We start from the raw sequence: 22,419 nt of genomic DNA, 5'->3' as shown, positions 1-22,419 counted from the left end.
AGGAAAGCCAAAACAGAGAAGCCATATGTGGGGGAAAAAAGCACACTCTATGATTTAATAGCATGTAGATTCAGAACCACCTTTAGCAGCAATAACTGGAGGTAATCATTTTCTGTATGACTTTATCAGTCTCTCACACCACGGTGGAGAAATTTCGGCCCACTCTTCTTTACAACACTGTTAACAGTTCATTGAGGTTTATGGGCATCTGTTTCTGCACAGCTCTTTTGAGGTTCTGCCACAGCATTTCAATTGGGTTGAGGTCTGGACTTTAACTAGGCCATTGCAACACCTTGATTCTTTTTCACCCATTCTGTTGGAGATTTGCTGGTGGACTTGGGATCGTTGTCCTGTTGCATGACCCAATGTCAACCAAGCTTTAGCTGTCAAACAGATGCCCTCCCATTTGACTCTAGAATACTTTGGTATACAGAGGAGTTCATAGGCAACTCAATGACTGCGAGGCTGCGAAACAAGCCCAAATTTCTCTGAGCATTGCACGGTCTGACCTTGGGGTGAATTTGCTGGGATGTCCACTGGGAAAATTGGCAAATGTCTTGAAAGTTTTCTATTGGTGAATAACCTCCCTCACTGTAGAATGATGGACTTTAAATTGTTTGGAAATAGCCTTACAACCTTTCCCAGGTTGATGGGCAGCAACAAATTCTCTTCTAAGATAACTGCTGATGTCTTTATTCTCTGGCATTTTGTTAACACATACCACAACACTGGAGACCAGCAAATTCATAAAGAGATAGTCATGTGGCCAGTGTGACTACTTTATATGCCAAAGCACATAGAACACTGTTACCTTCCCACAAAAGTGGTACCTATTTATCTTTTTGCATTTGCATGCTTTCAAACTGCTATATTAGCAAGATACTTTCTAGCATTTCAGAAAAAGGCTTATGGTGTCTCCAGAAAGAACAATCCTGTCCATGCTCAACACCTTCATGAAAGTGCTGGGAAAATTCAGCCAGGCTTTTAAGTAGGGTTTCTTCAATATTTAGAGCCACACAATTCTATATTCTTCTCCTCATTTATTATAAGGAAGCCATTACTACTAGTCTAAGCCATCACGGCTGAATGGGAGATAAGATAGGGGAGAAAATTTTGCGGGAAGGATAATTTTCAGGCTGTGCAAAGCTGGATTGTTTGGCCTTCAAATCCAGACACAAATCGGAGGATTAGAAATTATTCTGCAAGCCAAAGGTGTCTTGATAATGTGCTCTTGTAGGACAATATTTATTTAAAAGACTATTCCACCTGGCCACCTTTATAGATTTTTAATAGTCTGCTTTATTTTTCAGTTTGATGCACTTATTTTTGTTCTCACTTGTGATAAAAAAAGGCTTTTAAAATTTTTAAAGTACTTATTTTTCGGCAATCTTGGCCAATTCCAAACTAAAGAACAAAAAGAAGGACTCTATTCAGTAGGTGTACAGCTATAATAAAGTTATATATTAAATTATTATAAATTTTAATAGTAGAAAGAGTAACTAGAGAAACGATATTTAACAGCTAGCCTTGAAAAATATTTCCTAGTAATAATCTAAGAATAGAAATTACGAACCACCAGATCCAAACAAACAATTTCAAAGAAAACTAAGCTGATTGATAGCAACTTGAATCTTCTATTCCCCTTTCCATTTGCTCAGGAAAACAAAAATAATCCAGCCCAAACAAGAGGAACAACTGTAAGGAGAAAATGCTTTGTACATCAGTTTCACTTCCTGAAGAAAAGGAAAAATATAATTCTAAAAAATTAATTTCCCCCTCTTACTTGATTTGGAGGTTCAACCACTGTTTCATCTCCATCATAAAAAGCAGACAACTTCATTTGACCCTTCCCTGTAAGGGATACAGAATTTTAAATTATGTAACTAAAGGAATAGGATGAGATCTTCTATATGATAGAAGACATAAAGAAGATGAGACAGCTGGAATGTCTCTGGGTAACAGGAAGACCTCGGATTACCTCCTGAGATGTCCTGACTTGGATTTTCTTTAGGGATCCTCCTGAAAGGCATCTCCTGAGAAGGATTTGATGGATTCCTTCTTCCCTCACGATCTCTGATCTCCACCACAAAGGACTTGAAATAGGAGGCAAGAAAAAAGAAGCAGAATTAACGGACATCCCACACCATGGATTATTGTTCTCTGAACACAACTTCAAAGTCCCCAACGTCAACAAGGAGGCAGTAAAGAAAGGAACTTTCTTTAATGAATGAAACAACAGCAAGAAAACAAGCAAGCTCAGGAAGCACAAATGACTCATTTCAACCCTGAGCTATAAATATTCTTTATTGGTAATTTATCTACTACAATGGACAATGGAACAATGTCCTACACCAGTGATGGCGAACCTTTTAGAGACCGAGTGCCCAAAAATTGGCCCCGCCCCTGCTCCACTCCCTGCCCCGCCCCCACCCCCCGCCCCACCTGGCCGCAGGGCCACTCACCGCCTCCAGGGCCCGCCGCAGATCGCCCAGGCAGCCCAGCAGCGCTATGGCGGTCACACCCTCTGCCCGCGCCCTGCAGCATCAACTGTGCACGATGGGGTGTGAGGGCAGTCTTGTCTATGCTGCCTGGCTGCCATGTCCTTGGGTGCGCTGCTCCGCATTGGCCACGCTCAAGGGTGACTCTCCTTCAGGGGGGCTGCTGGAGAGGAGGGGGTCGCAGGGGGAGGCGAGGCTGGGGCAACAGCACGTGTGCCCACAGAGAGGGCTCCGAGTGCTGCCTCTGGCACCCGTGCGATAGGTTCGCCACCACTGTCCTACACGAATTAGTGTGATATATCCACATTTTATGAGTGCAAGAGACTCTAGAAAGAGTACAGAGAAGAGCAACAAAGATGATTAGGGGACTGGAGGCTAAAGCATATAAGGAACGGTTGCTGGAATTGGGTATGTCTAGTTTAATGAAGAGAAGGACGAGGGGGGACATGATAGCAGTGTTCCAATATCTCAGGGGCTGCCACAAAGAAGAGGGTGTCAAGCTATTTCCCAAGGCGCCTGAAGGCAGGACAAGAAGCAACAGGTGGAAACTAAGCAAGGAGAGATGCAACCTAGAACTAAGGAGAAACTTCCTGACAGTTAGAACAATTAACCAGTGGAACAACCTGCCTTCAGAAGCGGTGAATGCTCCAACACTGGAGGTTTTTAAGAAGAGACTGGACAGCCATTTGTCCGAAATGGTATAGGGTTTCCTACCTGAGCTAGATGACCTCCAAGGTCCCTTCCAACTTTACTATTATTATTATTAATTCTTTATTCACTCCCAAGATGAAGGTCTCTCACCTGCAACTCACCCTGCTCCTTCTGCTCTTCCACCTGGCTCAAGAGGAAGCCTTCAGCCAGGGCCACCGCCTGGGAGCTGGTCTCTGCTCCACACTCTCGCACCCAGCTCTCCACCTCTGGGGAAAGAAGGACCAGCAGCTGCTCCAGAACCACCAGGTCCAGCATCTGTGCTTTAGTGTGTCTTTCTGGTCTCAGCCATTGCCTACAAAAGTCGTGGAGTCGGCTGCAAAGTCCTCGGGGACCCTCAGCCTCCTGGTATTGGAGGTGCCTGAAGTTCCAGGGCTGAAATTCTGAATAGATTATGGCTTCCTCCTCCACGATCTTCTGCCCAGTTCTTGCCCAGATCTCCTCACAGCACCCAGGCTGAGTAGCTGAAAGACCTTTTCCAATTCTCTCACTTCCTAAAGGTTGTGTCTCCATTCTTTCTCTGTCCTGTAACACAACTCCAAAAGTGCCCAAGGAATCTTGTAGATCTGCAAATGTCTTTTCATTCATAGGACCGTTTCTACAGCCACTGGAATAACCATAGGCGGCCATTCAGCACTCTTTTCTCAAGGGATAATTTTAAATGCCAAGAAGTTCAAATGGCTTCCAGTTTCTGTATCTGAGATGGAAAAGAAAATAAGTAAATAAACTCCAAGAATAAGAAAGTGGAGACTTTAACCATTGAACAACAGTCATCTCCGCGGAAGGAAGTATTTTTCTAAACTGGAATAGGATTGCAGTGGTGTTGAGCAGATAGATCCAGTTTTTGTGCATGTACATGTATATTTGTATGAGTATGGTACACTATTTTTTTTGTATATGGAAGGGCTTCCATTTTCAAACCTAAATCTACATTTACCTCCGAGGAGTATTCATACAACCTGCCAAACACCAAACAGGTGAAGAAACAATGGAAGCTCAGTTCACATGAACTGAGAAAATGACTGTTCTGAAGATGCCCCCTTTCCCTTTTTCAGAGTGGCCTTTAGAGATCCGAGTCTCCCTCTGAGAGGCAGGCAGGTTCACACAATATTGTCTCCTCCTAGGCCGGCCACTCTCCTCTCCGGCTGGGCCTCTGCCAGGCGGACCCTCCCCTCCCCCCACTTGGGCTCTTCTTCCCTGGACACGGGGCGGGAAGGAACTCCCGGATCCCAGCCGCCTTCCCCGGATTCCCTGTTCTTCTGCAGCTATTGCTGCTCTGGAGCTCCGCTTCCCCCCCTGCACGGAAGGGGCGGCTGGGGAACATGGGACCTGGGATCGGATCCGGAGAAGGGCCGGGCCCGGGGCTCCCCCTCTTCCGCCTCCCTTTGCATGGGAAGAGTCCCCCCACCTAAGACGCGTGTGAATCTCTTCCTCCGCGAGACTGTCTCACAACCTCTTCGCCTTCCGCGGAGCTCCAGGGATTGAGGAGAGCGAGTGCGGCGTCCTAGAGCGGCAAGTATTTATAATGCCACGCCTCCTCTGCCAGGCCAGCTGTCACGTTTGCCCTCCAGTGGACCAATGGGAAAGCCGTTTAAATTTGCTTACCCAATGGGGAAACACCCGGTTTTCCCCTCCTTTGGCAGAGGGCGCCGCCTGTCGGATTCTGCGCAAAGTGCCAGGATTCCCCGAAAGGGCGGGAATGGGGAGAGCATCTGAGGGGAAGGGAGAGGGCAGGGATGATGGGCATGGGAGTGGGAAGAAAGAGACTTCCCAAAGGTTGCTTGTCCGAAAACGGTTGCGGCGTCTCATGAGGGAGGAAAAATTTCCGATCAGGAAAATTAAAGTTTCTGACGGTTTTTATTTCTTCAATATATACAGCTGCTCTTGTCAAATTCTCGGCTCTGTGTGCCTAAGAATAATTGGAAAGACCGAGTGGCAGCTTGCGACAAAGGAAATAATGCTGAAGGAAAACAAATATCGAAAGAAAATCACTTCCAAAATGAGGGAAAAGCTGGAACTGGTGAATATTCCAGAAGTTTTACCTCACAAAGAGGCTCCTTGGAGAAATGAAGAGAGGGCAAATGGCGTCTGGTCTGTGACTGGAGAAAAGGTGGAAATTCAAAATGAAGGAGGTCAAGTAGTGAAAAAGGAGGAAAAAAGAACAAAAATCTATTTTACTTTTGAGTATGGAATTTACCTCATAGGGAAATATGAGTTGGAAACTTAAGATCATTATAGAATTTAAGGCAACTGGAAGCATCTGGTCTTCCCTTATCTTCACTCAGGTGGATACCGTGCAGTGCGCAGAGAAGAACAAAGATGATCAGGGGACTGGAGGCTAAAACATACGAAGAACAGTTGCAGGAACTGGGCATTGCTAGTCTAGTGAAGAGAAGGACCAGGGAAGACATGGTAGCAGTCTTCCAATATTTGAGGGGCTGTCACAGAGGAAGGGATCAACCTATTTTCCAAAGCACCTAAAGGTCGGACAAGGAATAATGGATGGAAACTGATCAAGGAAAGATTCAACCTAGAAATAATGAGAAAGTTTCTGACAAAACAATCCATGGAACAGATTGCCTTCAGATGTTGGGGTTTCATCATTGGAAGTTTTCAAGAAGAGACTGGACTGCCATCTGTCAGAAATGTAGGGTCTCCTGCTTGGGTGGGGTGTGTGTGTTGGATTAGATGACCTACAAGATCTCTTCCAACTCTCTTATTTGAATTCTGTGTGCAATGCAGGCGTTCATGCAGAGAAAGGGAGCATTTAAACGGGGCACAGCAAGGAGGACCCCCCCCCCCAGTTCAGGAAACTTTCTCAATATAACTTTTTTTTCAACTTTAAACCCATCTTCACCATTCTATTTCTAAGAATGTTTCTGGAGAAGGTTACATCCCTGCTTAGAGGGAGGGAAGGAAGAGCCAGGAAATGATATTCAGCAGTATTTTGTAGAAGATAATCCTACTTTTTCTAAACTGGTATTAGGATTGCCATGGCATTGAACTGTCAAGTCCTTTGTGTGTTTCTGTTATACAGAATTGTAGGCTTTATTATTAGCTTTTCCCCAGTAATTTTATTGAAGATTATATTATACAAGGTATATTGTACAGTATGTTAAAAACAAAACTGCAGAAAAAATATAAAAACAATTTTCCTTCTTTTAGTCCCCAGCATGTATAATCAATATTAATGACTTATCACTTTTAAAATTCAGCTAAACACTTATTCATTCCATACCTCACCTTATTCCCCATAAGTCCATCTCTAAATACTTATCTCTTCATGTTAATCAGTAAAAGACCAATAAGAGTTATCTGAAATAATAACATAGATATTACGAACTATATTACAGGTAGTCCTCCATCTGCAACAGCAATTTGGGACCAAAATTTCCATCTTTACGTGATCTCTAGACATTACTGCATCTTTTAGCAACAGCAGTTCCAGCAGTCCTGCTTGCCATTGTTAACTGAGTCTAATGGTCCTGAAGTGTGGCAACTTCGTGCTGGATTCCCACAACCAAAGTCAGTGGAGAATCCTGCAGGAAGTTGTGAGTCACAGGCAACTCATGAGCAGGCCAACCAGCATACTCTCCCCTCAGTGTGGTGCCATTTGTGCACCCTTACATTCCCTGAATAGAACATTTCTTGCATATCCCTACACCTACACCACATTTCTCATGCATCCACCTTGACTCTTCCCTACACTCCCACTCAGCCCCTTGCTCCTTCCCCCACTTATTTTGCCCACTTGGGGGATTTCACTGGAGAAAGCAATTATGTTTGGAAGAGTTAGCAGTAAAAGAAAACCAGGCCACCAAAGACAACAGTGGCTGAATATCAATACTGACAATCACCCAGAGCATAAAACAACTAAAAAAAAAGTGCAAGATTGGAAGATGTGGAGAGATCTGGCCCATAGAAACACCCAACAACTGAATGGATAATATCACCATCAGCAAATGAGGGTGGAAAAGCAGATGGTAACAAGATTAAACAGAGGAAGAAAAAATGAATCTACAGAGGGGATAGAGCAGGGGTGTCAAACTTCCGCCCCACGGGCCAGATGCATCATGCCAAAACCGCGCACTCCCCAACTCCAGCAATGGGGGGAAAGTTGCGATACATTGCAACACGATAGAGGATTGAATGGGATAGAGGATTGAATGAATCTCTGCCTGCAAATTCCTGCTATAGAGGAAGGAATAATGATCAAGTTTTGTCTTATTAAGACACACCAGGTATATATTAATCAGATAGAGCTCCTTCAACTGATTGGGGTATTTGCCCTTGTTAATTATTGGCCCAGTTACATCACTGTGAGGCCAGTTCATGTCTTTATCTCCACAGAACCTCATTTTTGTTTTGATATCTCTCTCTTAGCAAAAATCAAAATCTCATTTTCACAAGGGAGGAAGGAAAAAAAGTTAAAGCGCAAATCTTAGTTGTCACTTTTAGTATCACCATTATTCAATGGGCAGTTCAATACAGGTAATCCTAGACTTAGGACTGGTTGTTTAGTGAACTTTGGAACCCCCAGAAGCTACTCACAATCCAGTTACAATGGCTGCCTCCCCAAAATCATGTGATCACATTCTGGGCACTTGGCAATCAGCTCACCTTATGGCCTTTTGTAGCATTCCATGGTCACATAATTGTGATTTTTGATGTTTTTGCTGGTTTCTACTAGTTGGCTGGCTAAAATGGATTCACTTAATGATTACTCTTTGCTTAATGACAAGTGCCCCCAAAAAACAACACCCCACAACAGTTTGGGCATGTGATGACATGACTAAAATGTAATTATGTACAACCATAATTCCAGGCTCAATTACAGTCATAAATCAAGGACTATCTTATCACATTCCATTTCTCTGTATATTTTGATGGAACTTGAGTTCCCTTTGGATTGTAATATCCCTACAGACCACGGAAACCTTCTCCTGTACCTTTGCCAACTTGTGAGAACAAAGAAGTATACAGTCGTTTGATAAACTGAATGTATTGAGGAAGAGGAAAACAATTATAAGATGACTAGGCAAAAGAAGGAAATTTTAAATTATGGGAAGTGTCAGTTAAATTTCTATCTGCTTGTCTACTATAATGGAATAAACATAGTAAAGCTTTCTTTTGAACAGCTGCATCAGGGAGATGCATCTCCTTCTATTGCCTGGGGAGGCAGCACCTGTTAAATGACTGCCTGTTCGTATCCTTCTTAGAACCAGGATCAAGTGGGAAGAGCAAATAATTAACAGTAAATACTGTAGTGAGTCTTGTTAAGGAACAAGGAAATTCACATGTAAAAACACAATAAAGGCAACATCTTTCATAAAATTGCATGGCTCTCAATCTAAGATACTTAAAGTGGCCATTTTCTTGGAAGTGACCTCTAACTAGAGCCTGCAATAAACATGAATTTAAGAAAAAATAATTCAGTTACTGATGTGGAATTGATACACAGGACCCAAAGCAAATAATCAAGAATCATTGCAGTAATTACTGATAATAGTGCACATTGGAGGAATTCCTTCTGGAAAAGAGTGGCATACCTGCAGGCAAAAGGATGCACTATATTTAGAAAATTTCAGAAGGGATGAGAAAATGATAGAGTCATGCATATGCATAAGTAACAGATGATTTAAGCATAAATATTCATAATTAACAAACCTCAAGTCTTCGCTCTACTGTACGTTCTTCAATAATTATTGCCTTAATGAAAAACATCAGTTATGCTGCCATATAAATGCTGATAAGACTTTATTTTGTGTATTTTTGTATGATTTTCTTTGTATCCTGTATATTGTATTTGTGTTTTTAATATGCTGTGAACCGCCCTCAGTCCTACGGGAGAAGGGCGGTATACAAATTAAATTAACCTTAACCTTAACCTTAACCTTACTGAGAACGAGTGTTCTATGTTTCATTTTGCTAACAAGTTCCACTCATAAAAATTTGTTTTCCTCACAATGTGCAATAGCGTTGACAACTTTCAGATGACAATGCCTTATGACCATTTTTCACACAACCATTGCAGCATCCCCCTGGTCATGTGATCAAAATTCAGATGCTTGGCAACTGACTCATATTTATGACAGTTGCAGTATCCTAGGATCATCTTTTTGTGACCTTCTGACAAAAGTCAATAGGAAGCCAGATTCACCTAACAATGGTGTTTGTAACTTAACAACTGCAGCAATTCACTTAACAAATATGGCAAAAAAGGTCATACAATGGGGTAAAATTCACTTGTGTCTCACTTAGCAACAAAAATTTTGGGCTCAATTACGGTCATACGTTGAAGATGACCTGTATTCATAATTAAAACAGCATGTGCCCATTCTTTTTATTTTCATTTGTAAATTCATCTTTCTGTGGCTCCCATTTTTGAGGATCAGATTCAAAAATATCTTCCTTTCCTAGTTTAGTATATGACAATAGAAAATGCATAGATATTCCCCTATTTATGAACAGGTTATGTTCTGAGAAGCTATTCTTAAGAAGTCTATTTTTTTTATAAGTCCAAACAAACATAAAAAACATTTACAGTCCAGTTCTTCCCTTACCTAAGCAGTAGATTATGGTAAAACCTTAAAACGATATAAGATCCTCCATCAGAGTCAAAATGGCACATTTATCCACCTTCTTAAAGTAATGGTCCAGTGGTGACCAAAACTCGATGCAATATTCCAAGTGTGGCCTTGTATATTTCATAGGATATCCAAAACTGGCACATGGTCATCTGAACATGTGGCAAAGACAGATAATTTTTGAAGGTTACTACATCCACAATCCATAGTGGGAGGAGGAAAGCGGTATTTGGAGGCAGATACACAACCTTCATATTCAGATGGAAATTGTCCAAGTAAGGTGGATGAGTCAAGACATTATCCAAAATGATAATCTTGAAGACAATGTTTTTCTCACAGCAATTATCTCCATATTTTGGGGGTGAAATGGTGAAAAAAAGTCTTCAAGATAAGAAGGGTGACCCAAGCTTTCTTTTTAGCTTCCCACACAAGAAGTGAGATTTTGAGATGTTCTTGAGACCTCACAGAGTCTCAGAATGATAGACTAGCAGCAATTTTAGATCACTGGAAGTGTTGCTCACTTGGCAACATGGTCTGTGTTTTGCAGCTTTGCATCATCATCTCCTCTTCCTTCCTCATGTAAGTTCAGTCTGGCATTTTTTTTTCTAATAAAGTTCCATTTCATCCACACTGAATATTCACTGAGGCAAATAACAATCTTCCTCAATTTCCTTGAGGGATTTTTGGAGCGCCTTGGCTGCATTTTCATCCACACTTGCCCCCTCGCCACTCGCTTTCACATTATGCACAAGCCTTAAAATGCAGGAACCCTCCATGACTTGCAACAAACCTGTTTTCAGCAGAACTTTCACCAGCCTTCTGTTGCAAGTCATGGAATAAGTTCTAAGTCTTCTCCTGGATCAGCATTAAGCTCAGAGGCACACATTACTGTTGCTACCTTCGCTCCACATGCTTAGCAGTTTCTCGATCTCCCGTCACTTTTCCACTCCTCTTGGTTACCGTGGATTGCACAGGCATATGAATCTTTTACATGTTCTATGATCTTCCCTTTGCTCTTAATGATCATTACAGTAATTCATACAGAAAGAACATGTTGCATTCCTTATCTTCTCCCCCCATTCTATTTTCTTCAACAGTTGCCATCTTTGTTGGATTGTCATGGATTGGAGCTGTTTGCATTACTCCTTCCCCATTATCACTCTTAAGTTTAATTCCAAACAATCAGTCACACCAGTCACCAAACCTCTAAACAATGAACAGTAAACAATCAAAAGGAGGCAGGAAAGGATTAATTTAAAGCACCCCGCATACATATGCAATGCATCTGGAACCTTTTAGGTTGGAGCTGCAGGTTTGTTTGTATCACTAAAAATTTGTAACTCAAAAGTTCATAAGTAATGTCCGTAGATTTAACGCTAAATCTGAATTTTCTCATTCAAATGGATCTGTGTATGGCAAATTAGGTCATTGCTCCGCCTGAAGCTCTTTCCACATTCAGAACATTTATACGGTTTCTCCCCAGTATGGATCCTTTTATGGAAAGTAAGGGAACCACTATGACGGAAGCTCTTTCCACAATCTCTGCATTTATATGGTTTCTCCCCTGTGTGAATCCTTTTATGTCTCAATAGGGACCCATTTTCACAGAAGCCCTTTCCACACTCCACACATTTAAATGGCTTCTCCCCTGTGTGGATCCTTTTATGTTTCATAAGGGATGCATTTTCACAGAAGCCTTTTCCACATTCCCCACATTTATACGGCTTTTCCCCCAAATGAATCCTTTTATGGAATGTAAGAGAACCACTATGAATAAAACTCTTTCCACATTCTCTGCATTTATATGGTTTCTCTCCTGTGTGGATCCTTTTATGAGAAGCAAGGTGACTGCTCTGAATAAAAATCTTTCCACACTCCAAGCATTTATATGGCTTCTCCCCTGTGTGGATTCTTTTATGGGAAATAAGTTTACTCTGTTGGCTGAATCCCTTTTCACATTCCACACATTTATATGGTTTTTCCCCTGTGTGGATCCTTCTATGTCTCATAAGGGACCCATTTTCACAGAAACCCTTTCCACACTCTATGCATTTATACGGCTTCTCTCCTGTGTGGATCCTTTTATGTCTCATAAGAGACCCATTTTCACAGAAACCCTTTCCACACTCTATGCATTTATACGGCTTTTCTCCTGTATGGATCCTTTTATGTCTCATAAGAGACCCATTTTCACAGAAGCTCTTTCCACACTCCATACATTTATACGGCTTCTCCCCTGTATGGATCCTTTTATGGGAAGTAAGATGACTGCTATTAGTAAAGCCCTTTCCACACTCTCTGCACGTATATGGCTTCTCCCCTGTGTGGATCCTTTTATGAGAAGTAAAGGAACTCCTTCGACAGAAGCCTTTTCCACATTCAAGACACTTATATGGCTTTTCCCCTGTGTGGATCCAGTTATGGGAAGTTAGTTGACTGCTATTAGTAAAAGATTTTCCACACTTCACACATTTATATGGCTTTTCTCCTGTGTGGATCTTTTTATGAGAAGTATGTTGACTTCTATTAGTAAAGCTCTTTCCACACTCCAAACATTTATATGGCTTCTCCCCTGTGTGGATCCAGTTGTGGGAAATAAGTTGACTGCTATTTGTAAAGTTCTTTCCGCACTCTCTGCATTCGTATGGCTTTTCTCCTGTGTGGATCCTTTTATGAGAAGTAAGATGACTGCTATTTGTAAAGCCCTTTCCACACTCTCTGCATTTGTATGGCTTCTCCCCTGTGTGGATCCTTTTATGGGAAGACAGATGACTGCTCTGAATAAAGCTCTTTCCACACTCCGCACATTTATATGGCTTCTCCCCTGTGTGAATCCTTTTATGTTTCACGAGGGATGCATTTTCACCAAAGCCCTTTCCACACTGTCTGCATTTGTATGGCTTCTCCCCTGTATGGATCCATTTATGAGATGTAAGCGAACGGCTCTCACTGAAACTTTTTCCACATTCCATACACTTATATGGCTTTTCCCCAGTGTGGATCCAGTTATGGGAAGTAACTTGACTGCTTCTTCTGAAGCTCTTTCCACATTCTAAGCATTTATATCGCTTCTCTTCTGTATGGTTCTTTTCACAAGATGTAAGGGATCCATTTTCATGATGAAGGGTGAAAGTCCAATTGTCTCTGGATATATAATCTTCTGTTTCGGTTTCTGTTGAATAGTGTTCGTTTACACCTAACTTGTCTTTCAACAGGTTTACATTTTTCCCAGTATATTTTTTCTTTATTTTTTCTGGCTGAACAAGAAAGTCTTGCATCTGAGCATCAGTGGAAGACAAGCTTTCCAGATTCCAATCATTTTTCTGGTTTCTTTCATGACTTTGTATTTCCATTTCAACTTGAGACTTCTGTGTTTCATCTCCAGCATTGAATACATGAAATGGTTCCTTGGTATCTTTATTCTCTTGCCCATTATTGCCTTCAAAGGAAAAGAGAAATGAAAATGCTAAGTTAGGGGAAAAGATCAAACTGTAGAAGTATTATGAATTTCCTAATGTTATTTTGGCAGATCCCAATATATTATATATTTGTTTATAATTATCCATACATATTTAAATTTCACCCAGAGTCAGCTTTGAGTTAAGAAAGAATCACAGTACACATCTGAGGAGGTATTAGGAAAAAAATCTAATAATTATTGGATGGGTCAATTTCAGCAGAGATCTGTAAGAACTAAATCAGTTTTGAAACAAGTCTTTTTCTTCCCACCCAAACTACCTTCCTTCTACTATTAAATTAAAAATAATTAAAATTTAATTAAAATTAATTAAATTAATTTACCAAATTAAAAAACTTGTATTTTAGTGATTTACCTTTAACAATGAAAAGAAGATATTAACCAAAAATATGAAACAGAAAATCAAATAGAATTGATGGGAAAAACTGGCATTAAGATTGAGAACAAACTAAAATATTTGACTGTTACTATAACCAATAGGAACTCTATGTTATTTCAAAATAATTGTGTTAAGACTTGGAAAGAAATAAAGCATAAGTGAAGATAGGAGAAATTAAAATTGTCCTTGTTGGAAAATATTCCTGTGATAAAAATGAATTTGTGGCTTAGAATGACGTTTGTGTTTCAAGCAATGCCTTTTTTGAAAAGCGATGTAGCATTTCAGTAATGGCAGGACAAAAGGTCTAGGTTTGTATGGGAAGGGAAAAACTACATATTGAATACCAAATTCTCCAAGATGCAGACGAAACAGGAGAATTGGTCTACCCAATTTGAAACTGTACTTTGCAGCCTGCTGTTTGGTTTGTGAATTTATGAAACAGGATGGCTAAATCAAATTCTTTGATCTGAGAAAGGACAATATCTACATTTATTAGTGATTGAAAACCCCTACTGGACTTTTTGCTGAAAAAAGAAAAAAAAATCATTTTGAAGATTACAAAGGATAAATTTTGGAAAGGAAATGATGATGTAACCTTAAGAGACAAAGGCTATAATTGCATTTATAACCACTATTAAGAAGAATGGAAGCCACTTTATTATTTTTTCATATTTTTTTCTTTTTTCTTTTTTCCTTTTCCTTTCTTCCTTGATTTTTTTTCTTATTCACTTATTACTTTATCTTCTTTATTTCTGCTTCAGTATTTGCATAGTTTTTATTCTGATATTTTTTAATAAAATTAGAAAAATAAAGAAGTAGCTGCTGGCATCTAACTATAGAATGTCTTTCTGAACACTGTATTCGGGAGAAGTAAACCCCTTACCCAGAGAGGCCACGTTCCTATGATTTTCCAGCATGACTTCAGAATGGAGCGCTTTTTGGTCAGGATCCAACTGAGACCACTCCTCCTTGGAGAAATACACAGCTACCTCCTCGAAGGACACAAGACCCTCCTGAATAAGGAAAAAAACAGAATAGGCCAAGGAGGATATGCAGGATCTGTCCCATTGTTCACAAACTCCCACAGCAAAGATATGCACTAGGTTAAATGGCTGTGCTTGGTAGGATTCTAAAGTAGTGTTGGGAAAGAGGACAGAGCCAAAAGGCAGTGACTGAAGAAATATATTTGGCAGGTTTTATCAACTTAATTGATTCTGGCACACAATGAAAGTAATGCCACTTGCTGTCTGTCTGTCTGTCTGTCTGAGAAGCAACCTAGAACTCAGAAGAAATTTCCTGACAGTTAGAACAATTAATCAGTGGAACAACTTGCCTCCAGAAGTTGTGAATGCCAGAAACACTGGAAGTTTTAAAGTTTTTAAAGAGATTGGACCACCATTTGTCTGAAGTGGTATAGGGTTTCCTGCCTAAGCAGGAACAACTCTGTTGTTCTGTTCTGTTCTCTCTCCCTCTCTCTCCCCCCTCCCTCCCTCCCCCCCCCTCTCTCTCTATATATATAAAATCTATCTATCTATCATCTATCTATCTATCGATCAATCAATCAATCAATCAATCACTCTTATTATCCACCCATACATCCATCCATCCCTCATCAAAGATTTTGAAGATCCAAGAGACTTGCAGATGGGCCTTGGAAACACCATCTATCACTGACTCCAATCCTTCCTGTTTTTCCAGAAGGAAATGGGGGGGGGGAGGTGAATTCTTTCTAGCATTGCTGGTGTCAACTTGAATCTTCTATTCTCCTTTCCATGCTCAAGAACAAGAAAATATCCAAGCCAAAAGAAAAGGGAATAATGGAAGGAGAGAATGCTATGTACACCAGTGTGACTTCCTAAAAGAAAGGGAGAATACAAATTTCATAAATTATTTTCCTGCTCTTACTTCAGTTGGAGGTTCAACCACTGTTTCAGCTCCACCAGAAAAATCAGAAAATTTCATTTTATGTTTCTCTGTGAGGAAGACAAAATATTGAAATGCACAATTAATAAAATAGTAGTAGGTATTCTACAGAAGACAAAAAGAAGATAAGATAGCAGGGATCTCTCTGCGGAATTGGAGACCATTACCTTTTGAGGTATCCTGATTTGGATCTTCCTCAGGGTTCCTCCTGAAAAGCAGCTCCTGATGGGGATTTGATGATCCCTCAGGATCTCCAATCTCCACAGCGACGGACATCAAATAGGAGGAAGGAGAAAAGAAGAATTAACTGACATCAAACAGCATGAAGTGGATTCTTGTCCTTTGAACACAATATCAAAGCTCCAATATCCATCAGTCAGGCTAAGGGAGAAATGAATGGAACAATGTCCTACAACAGTGGTGGAGAACCTATGGCATGGGTGCCAGAGGCGGCACTCAGAGCCCTCTCTGTGGGCATGCACACCGTCGCCCCAGTCCTAGGCCTTCAGCTGGCTTTTATAAAATCTTTTCGCTTTAGGCCTCTGCCGCCATGTACACAAAAAAAGGTTCAATCAATCAGTCAATTTCAACTTCTCACAGGAAAAGATCTTGCAAAATTGGAATTGATTGATTGACCTTTTTAGTCCCACCCAGTCTGCTGTTACCACCGCGGCCACACCCACCCAATGGGCCACACCCACCCGGCACCCAACAATGCATAAGTGAGTTTTGGGTTGCAGTTTGGGCACTTAGTCTCTAAAAGGTTCGCCATCACTGTCCTACAAGAATTAATAAAATATCAATATCAATATTGTTGTAATATATTAATCAGCATTCAACTAGGGAGGACAATATGTGTATATGTGTTAGTCTTTTAATGCATTTTTTTCTTTTTAAGATCTTATTCTGGTTTTTTTCTTTCAAAAAAGAATTGGTGATTTGAATTTTATATTTTTTTGAATAAAATAAAAAAGGATTAAAAAAAGAATTAGTAAAATGCCTCCACAAGTAGTCTGAATGCTAGAGAAGTCTGGGAGGGAGGGGTGAACAATTCAAACCCATTCTTTATTCCCTTCTGGAGTCCGGAGACAAAGGTCTCTCACCTGCAATTTGACCTGCTCCTTCTGCTCCTCTGCCTGGCTCAGGAGGAAGCCTTCTGCCAAGGCCACTGCTTGGCAGCTTGTTTCTGCTCCACATTCCTGTACCCAGCTCTCCATTTCTGGGGGCAGAAGGGCCAGGAGCTGCTCCAGAACAACCAGGTCCAGCATCTGGGCTTTGGTGTGGTTTTCTGGTCTCAACCATCGCCTACAAAAGTCGTGGAGTTGGCCGCAAAGTCCTCGGGGACCGCCAGCCACCTGGTACTGGAGGCTCCTGAAGTTCCAGGGTTGAATTTCTGAAGAGATGATGGTTTCCTCCTGGAGGATCTTCTGTCCAGTTCTTGCCCAAATCTCCCCACAACTCCCAGACTGAACAGAAGAGCCTTTTCTAGTTCTTTCACTTGCTAAAAGTTGCGTCTCCATTCTGTCTGTGTCCTCTAACGTAACTCTAAATCTGTCCAAGGGTTGTTGCGGATCTCCAAATGCCTTTTCAATTATAGGACCGATCCTATAGCCACCGGAATGGTGTGAGCGTGGTGCGCTATTTTTCCTTACAAGAAAGGACTTTCTTTTAAAAACCTAGATCTGTATTTACCTCCAAGCAAGGTTCACACAACCTGTCAAACCCCCGAAAAGTGAACAAACCAGGAAAGCTCGGTTCCCATCCAATGAAATGCCAGGAAATGACCCTGGCTGAGGATGCCTCCTTTTCCTTCTTCTGGGTGGCCTTTGGACCGTCGAGTCTCCCTCTGACACGCAGGCAGGTTCACACAATCCTGCTTCGCCCAGCTTCTCTCCTCTCCTGATGGGCCTCTCCCCACTCGGGCTCTTCCCAGGACAAGGAGCGGGAAGACCCCCACCCCCAATCCCCACCGCTTTCCCGGGATCCCCGGTTCTTCTGCTGCTGCTGCTCTGGAGCTCCACTTCCCCCCTGCATGGAGAGGGCGGCTGGGGAACATGGGATCCGGGATTGGACCCGGAGGAGGGCCGGGGCCGGGTCTCCCCCTCCCCCGCTTCTTTGCACGGAAGATCCCCCACCCTCACCGCGGCACGTCTGGAACTCTTCCCCCGCGAGACGCTCCCGCAACCTCTTCGCCTCTTGCGGAGCTCCAAGGGTTAAGGCAAGCGAGTGCGGCTTCCTAGAGCGGCAGGCGTTTGTGATGTCACTCCCTTCGCAACCTCCTCTGGAAAGCCGACCGTGACTTTCGCCCTCTAGAGGCCCAATGGGGAAGCGCCTGGTGTTCTCTTCTCTTGGCAGCGGGTGCCCCCTGGTGGATTTCCTTTGCAATGCCAGGAGACTCTAGAGCAGGGGTAGGCAACCTTGGCTCTTTTATGACTCGTGGACTTCAACTCCCAGAATTCCTGAGCCAGCCATGCTGAGGGAAAAGGGAGGTTTCCAATCTGAGCCATGCTGGCTCAGGAATTCTGGGAGTTGAAGTCCACGCGTCATAAAAGAGCCAAGGTTGCCTACCTCTACCCTAGAGTCTCAACGTCTTTTTTACACCCTGGTGACCAAAACTGGATGCAGTATTCCAAGTGTGGCCTTACCAAGGCATTTTAAAGTGGTATTAATACTTCACGTGATCTTGATTCTATCCCTCTGTTAATGCAGCCTAGCAGTGTGTTGGCCTTTTTGGCAGCTGCAGCACACGGCTGGCTCATATTTAAATGATTGTCCACTAGGACTCTGAGATCCCTCTCACAGTTACTACTATTGAGCAAGGTACCCCCTATACTATACCTGTACATTTGGTTTTTCTTGCCTAAATGCAGAACCTTACTTTTTTCAATATTGAATTTCATTTTGTTAGATAGCGCCCAGTGTTCAAGTCTGTCCAGATCCTCCTGTATCCTAACCCTGTCTTCTGGAGTGTTGGCTATTCCTGCTAGCTTGGTGTCATCTGCAAATTTGGTGAGTTCCCCATCTACCCCCTCGTCCAAATCATTGATGAAGATGTTGAAGAGCCTTGGGCCCAGAACAGAGCCCTGGGGCACCCCACTACACACTTCCCTCCATGTAGATGCAGTTTAACTAAATATTGAACTAAAGAAATAAAAACCGACAGAAATCTTTGTATTTTCCTAAGCGGAAAATCTTTCCTCCCTCAGGAGAAGCCGCTGTCTTTCTCAGACAGGCAACCAATGAGAAGCCCCTTTCTTCGTACTCTCAGCCCCATCATCCCTTCCCTCTCCCTCCCCCTCAAGGTGCGCTCCTGTTTCCCGCCCTTTCGGGGAATCCTGGCACTTCGCCCAGAATCCACGAGGGGACGCTCTCAGCCTCAGGAGGGAACTGAGCATGCGCCGGAAAGGAAAGAAGGAAGAGAAAGAAACACTAGGAACTTCCCCCACTGGAAGGTGAAAGTCCCGGCTGTCTTTGTAGAGGAGGCCGGGAAGGAAATGACGTCACAAACGGTCGCCGCTCTAGGATGCCCCACTCTCTCGCCTTAACCCTTCGAACTCTGCGGGAGGCGAAGAGGCGTCGGGAGCCAGACGTGCCCCGGGTGAAGAGGGGAGGGGCTCTTCCCGTGCAAAGGGAGGCGGGGGAAGGATAGATCCCGGGTCCCATGTTCCCCAGCCGCCCTCTCCATGAAGGAGGAAAGCAGAGCTCCAGAGCAGCAGCAGTAGCAGAAGAACCGGGGATCCCAGGAAGGCGGCGGGGTTCCGGGGGTCCCTTCTCGCCCCGTGTTCGGGGAAGAAGAGCCGAGTGGGGGGAGGGGAGGGTCGGCCTGGCGGAGGCCCAGCAGGAGAGGTGAGAGGCCGGGCGAGCAGGCAGGATTGTGTGAACGTGTGTCAAAGGGAGACTCGGATCTCCAAAGGTCACCCAGAAGAAGGGAAAGGGGCCATCTTCCTGGCATTTCATTGGATGGGAACTGAGCTTTGTTCACCTTCTTGGGGTTTGGCAGGTTGTGTGAACCCTGCTTGGAGGTAAATATAGATCTGTGATTCTTGTAAGGAAAAATAGTGCATCACGCGCACACAAATACACACACACAGTATATGCACAAAACAGGACCTATCTGCTTAATGCCACTGCAATCCTATAACAGTTTAGAAAAATACTTTCTTCCAAGGGGATGACTGTTGCTCAATGGTTAAATTCTCCACTTTCTAATTCTTGGAATTTATTTTCTTTTCCATCTCAGATACAGAAACTGGAAGCCATTTGACCCTCTTGGCGTGTAAAAGAGCTGATGTGACCATTCCAGTGGCTATAGGATCGGTCCTATGAATGAAAAGGCATCTGGAGATTCGCAACAATCCTTGGACCGATTTGGAGTTACGTTAGAGGACAGAGACAGAATGGAGACGCAACTTTTAGCAAGTGAAAGAACTGGAAAAAGCTCTTCTGCTGTTCAGTCTGGGACCTGTGGGGAGGCGTGGGCAAGACGTGGGCAGAAGATCCTAGAGGAGGAAACCCTCATCCATTCAGAAATTCAGCCCTGCAACTTCAGGAGCATCCAATACCAGGAGGCTGAGGGTCCCCGAGGACTTTGCAGCCGACTCCATGACTTTTGTAGGCGATGGTTGAGACCAGAAATGCACACCAAAGCTCAGATGCTGGACCTGGTTGTTCTGGAGCAACTCCTGGCCCTTCTGCCCTTGCAGATGGAGAGTTGGGTACGGGAGTGTGGAGCCGAGACCAGTTCCCAGGCGGTGGCCCTGGCGGAAGGTCTCCTCCTGAGCCAGGCAAGGGAGCAGAAGGAACAGGTCAAGTTGCAGGTGAGAGACCTTCATCTAGGGAGGCCAGAAGAGGGTTGAAGGTACTAAATTGTATGTTTGAATTTTTCAACCCTCCTTACCACACTTTTCTTGGCTTTCATAATATATGATTTGTTCCATTAATTCTTGTAGACATTGTTCCATTATCCATTTTGGAAATTATTTTTGGCACAACTGTTCCTTTCTTTCCAGCATCACTGACGTAACAGAGGGCTTTACAGTTATGTTTGGAGAACAAGAATCTAATTCATGTTGATTGAGGTCAATTAATTCCTCTCTTTTTCTCCTGCCTCCTATTTCAAGTCCTTCAATATGGAGATCAGAGATCCCGAGGGAAGGAGGAATCCATCAAATCCCTTTCGGGAGCTGTTTTTCAAAAGGATCCCTCAGGAAGATCCAAGTCAGGACACCTCCGAAGGTAAACTAAGGTCCTCTCATTCTCCAGAGAAATTCTTTTTCTCATCTTCTTTATGTTTCTGTCCTATAGAATACTTCTTCCTATTCCTTCAATTATGCATTTTAAAATTCTGTCTTCCTTGCAGTGAAACGTAGAATAATGTCTGGTCTGTATGGTAGTGCTGAAACAGCGGATGAAACAGCTGAAACTCAAGTAAGAGCAAGAAAATTATTTTATTAGATTTGCATTCTCCCTTTTCTTTGGGAAGTCAATCTAGAGTACAATCTCACCTATTTTTTCCACGTCTTTTGGCTTCGATATTTTCTTTTTTCCCTAGCAAGATTGAAAGGGGACTAGAAGATTTAAGTTGTTTTCAGCCAGGTTAGCTCCCTATCAAGTCTGTGTTTTGTTATTTCAACTCTGAGATTCTTAATAGGAATTTTTTTAAGACTGGTTTTTAACTCTCTTTGCACTAGCTGCTCTCCCTACTTTATAACGTTTAATTTTTTTAGAAGGCTTCAATGGATCAGAGCAGCATTATCATAAATGTAACATCTGCTAAACAGAGACCCATTCTTTTGCTAATTCTTTAACTTGAAATTGAACAATGTGGTTCAAAAATAACTAAATACTCAACAATGGCACATTTTTAAAAAGCCTTGTTCATAATCAGTGATAAGAAATGTCAAACTTGCAACGTCACGTGATATCGCGCAACGTATCGGGCCGGTTTTGCCATTGCCGGCAATGGGGTGGGTGCGGCTTCCAGATGATGTGTCCGGCCCGTGGGCCAGCAGTTTAACATCCCTGGATTAAATGATTATGCAGACTATTAAAATCCAAAGAAGGTGGCCAGCTAAGGCTTGCAAAGTAATTTGTAATCCACTGACTTCTGCCTCGATTTGGAGGCCAGACCCAAGATCTCCCAGTACTTTCATGAAAGTGATGAACATGAACAGAACTGATCCTTCTCGGGACACTCTAAGCCAGGGTAGGCAACCTTGGCTCTTTTATGACTCGTGGACTTCAACTCCCAGAATTCCTGAGCCAGCCATGCTGAGAGGAAAGGGAGAGGTTTCCAAGCTGAGCCATGCTGGCTCAGGAATTCTGGGAGTTGAAGTCCACGAGTCATAAAAGAGCCAAGGTTACCCACCCCTGCCCTAAGCCAGCTGTTTGCTGGAATGCTGGAAAGAATTCCCCCTCCCCCAATTTCCTTCTGCAAAGGAAGGACTGCTGTTTCTGAGAGGCCTGTCTGCAAGTTGATTTTCTCCAGATCCTGAGAATGATAATTGATCGATGGGTGATGGATGGATGGAAACACATAATTATATAGACAGACAGGCAGACAGATTGATAAGTGCAGAAGGAAACTGAGGCTCCTTTCACTGAACAGCTTTGAAAGTCCTGCAGAATCAATAAGTGAGGGTCCTGGGTGGCCTCTGAGCTTGGTTGTTTTCTTGCAGATATTTCCTTACCAAACTAGGTAACATCTTCACTAGCCCTGATGATGTTACCTAGTTTGTGTAGTGAAACGTCTACAAGAAAACAACCAAGCTCAGAAACCACCAAGGATCCCTCATTTCAACTCTGAGTTACAAATATTCTCCTTTATTAGAATCAGTCAAGTTGATA

The 22,419-nt window shown here is 42.8% G+C and overlaps 1 protein-coding gene and 1 long non-coding RNA gene across 2 annotated transcripts in view; both read right to left on the bottom strand.

The window, feature by feature from the left end:
- Positions 1-22,419, bottom strand: part of LOC114922759 — a 360,999-nt gene that overhangs the window by 5,693 nt on the left and 332,887 nt on the right. The window contains exon 7 of the mRNA XM_029284635.1: positions 11,200-12,812. Coding sequence (XP_029140468.1) covers positions 11,200-12,812 — 1,613 coding nt within the window. The remainder of the gene's footprint in view (positions 1-11,199; positions 12,813-22,419) is intronic.
- LOC114922761 lies at positions 1,796-3,363 on the bottom strand. Its single transcript, XR_003810474.1, has 3 exons — positions 3,300-3,363; positions 1,979-2,093; positions 1,796-1,851 (listed from the first exon to the last, which is right to left on the bottom strand). It is a non-coding gene; the product is annotated as an uncharacterized LOC114922761 (long non-coding RNA).

The sequence above is a fragment of the Protobothrops mucrosquamatus genome, unplaced genomic scaffold, assembly GCF_001527695.2.
Source record: "Protobothrops mucrosquamatus isolate PMUCROS unplaced genomic scaffold, P.Mucros_1.0 scaffold_142, whole genome shotgun sequence".
In the NCBI taxonomy this organism is placed as follows: domain Eukaryota; kingdom Metazoa; phylum Chordata; class Lepidosauria; order Squamata; family Viperidae; genus Protobothrops; species Protobothrops mucrosquamatus.
The sequence above is the reverse complement of the archived record's forward strand: the minus strand, read 5'-3'. Positions and strand labels throughout refer to the sequence as shown.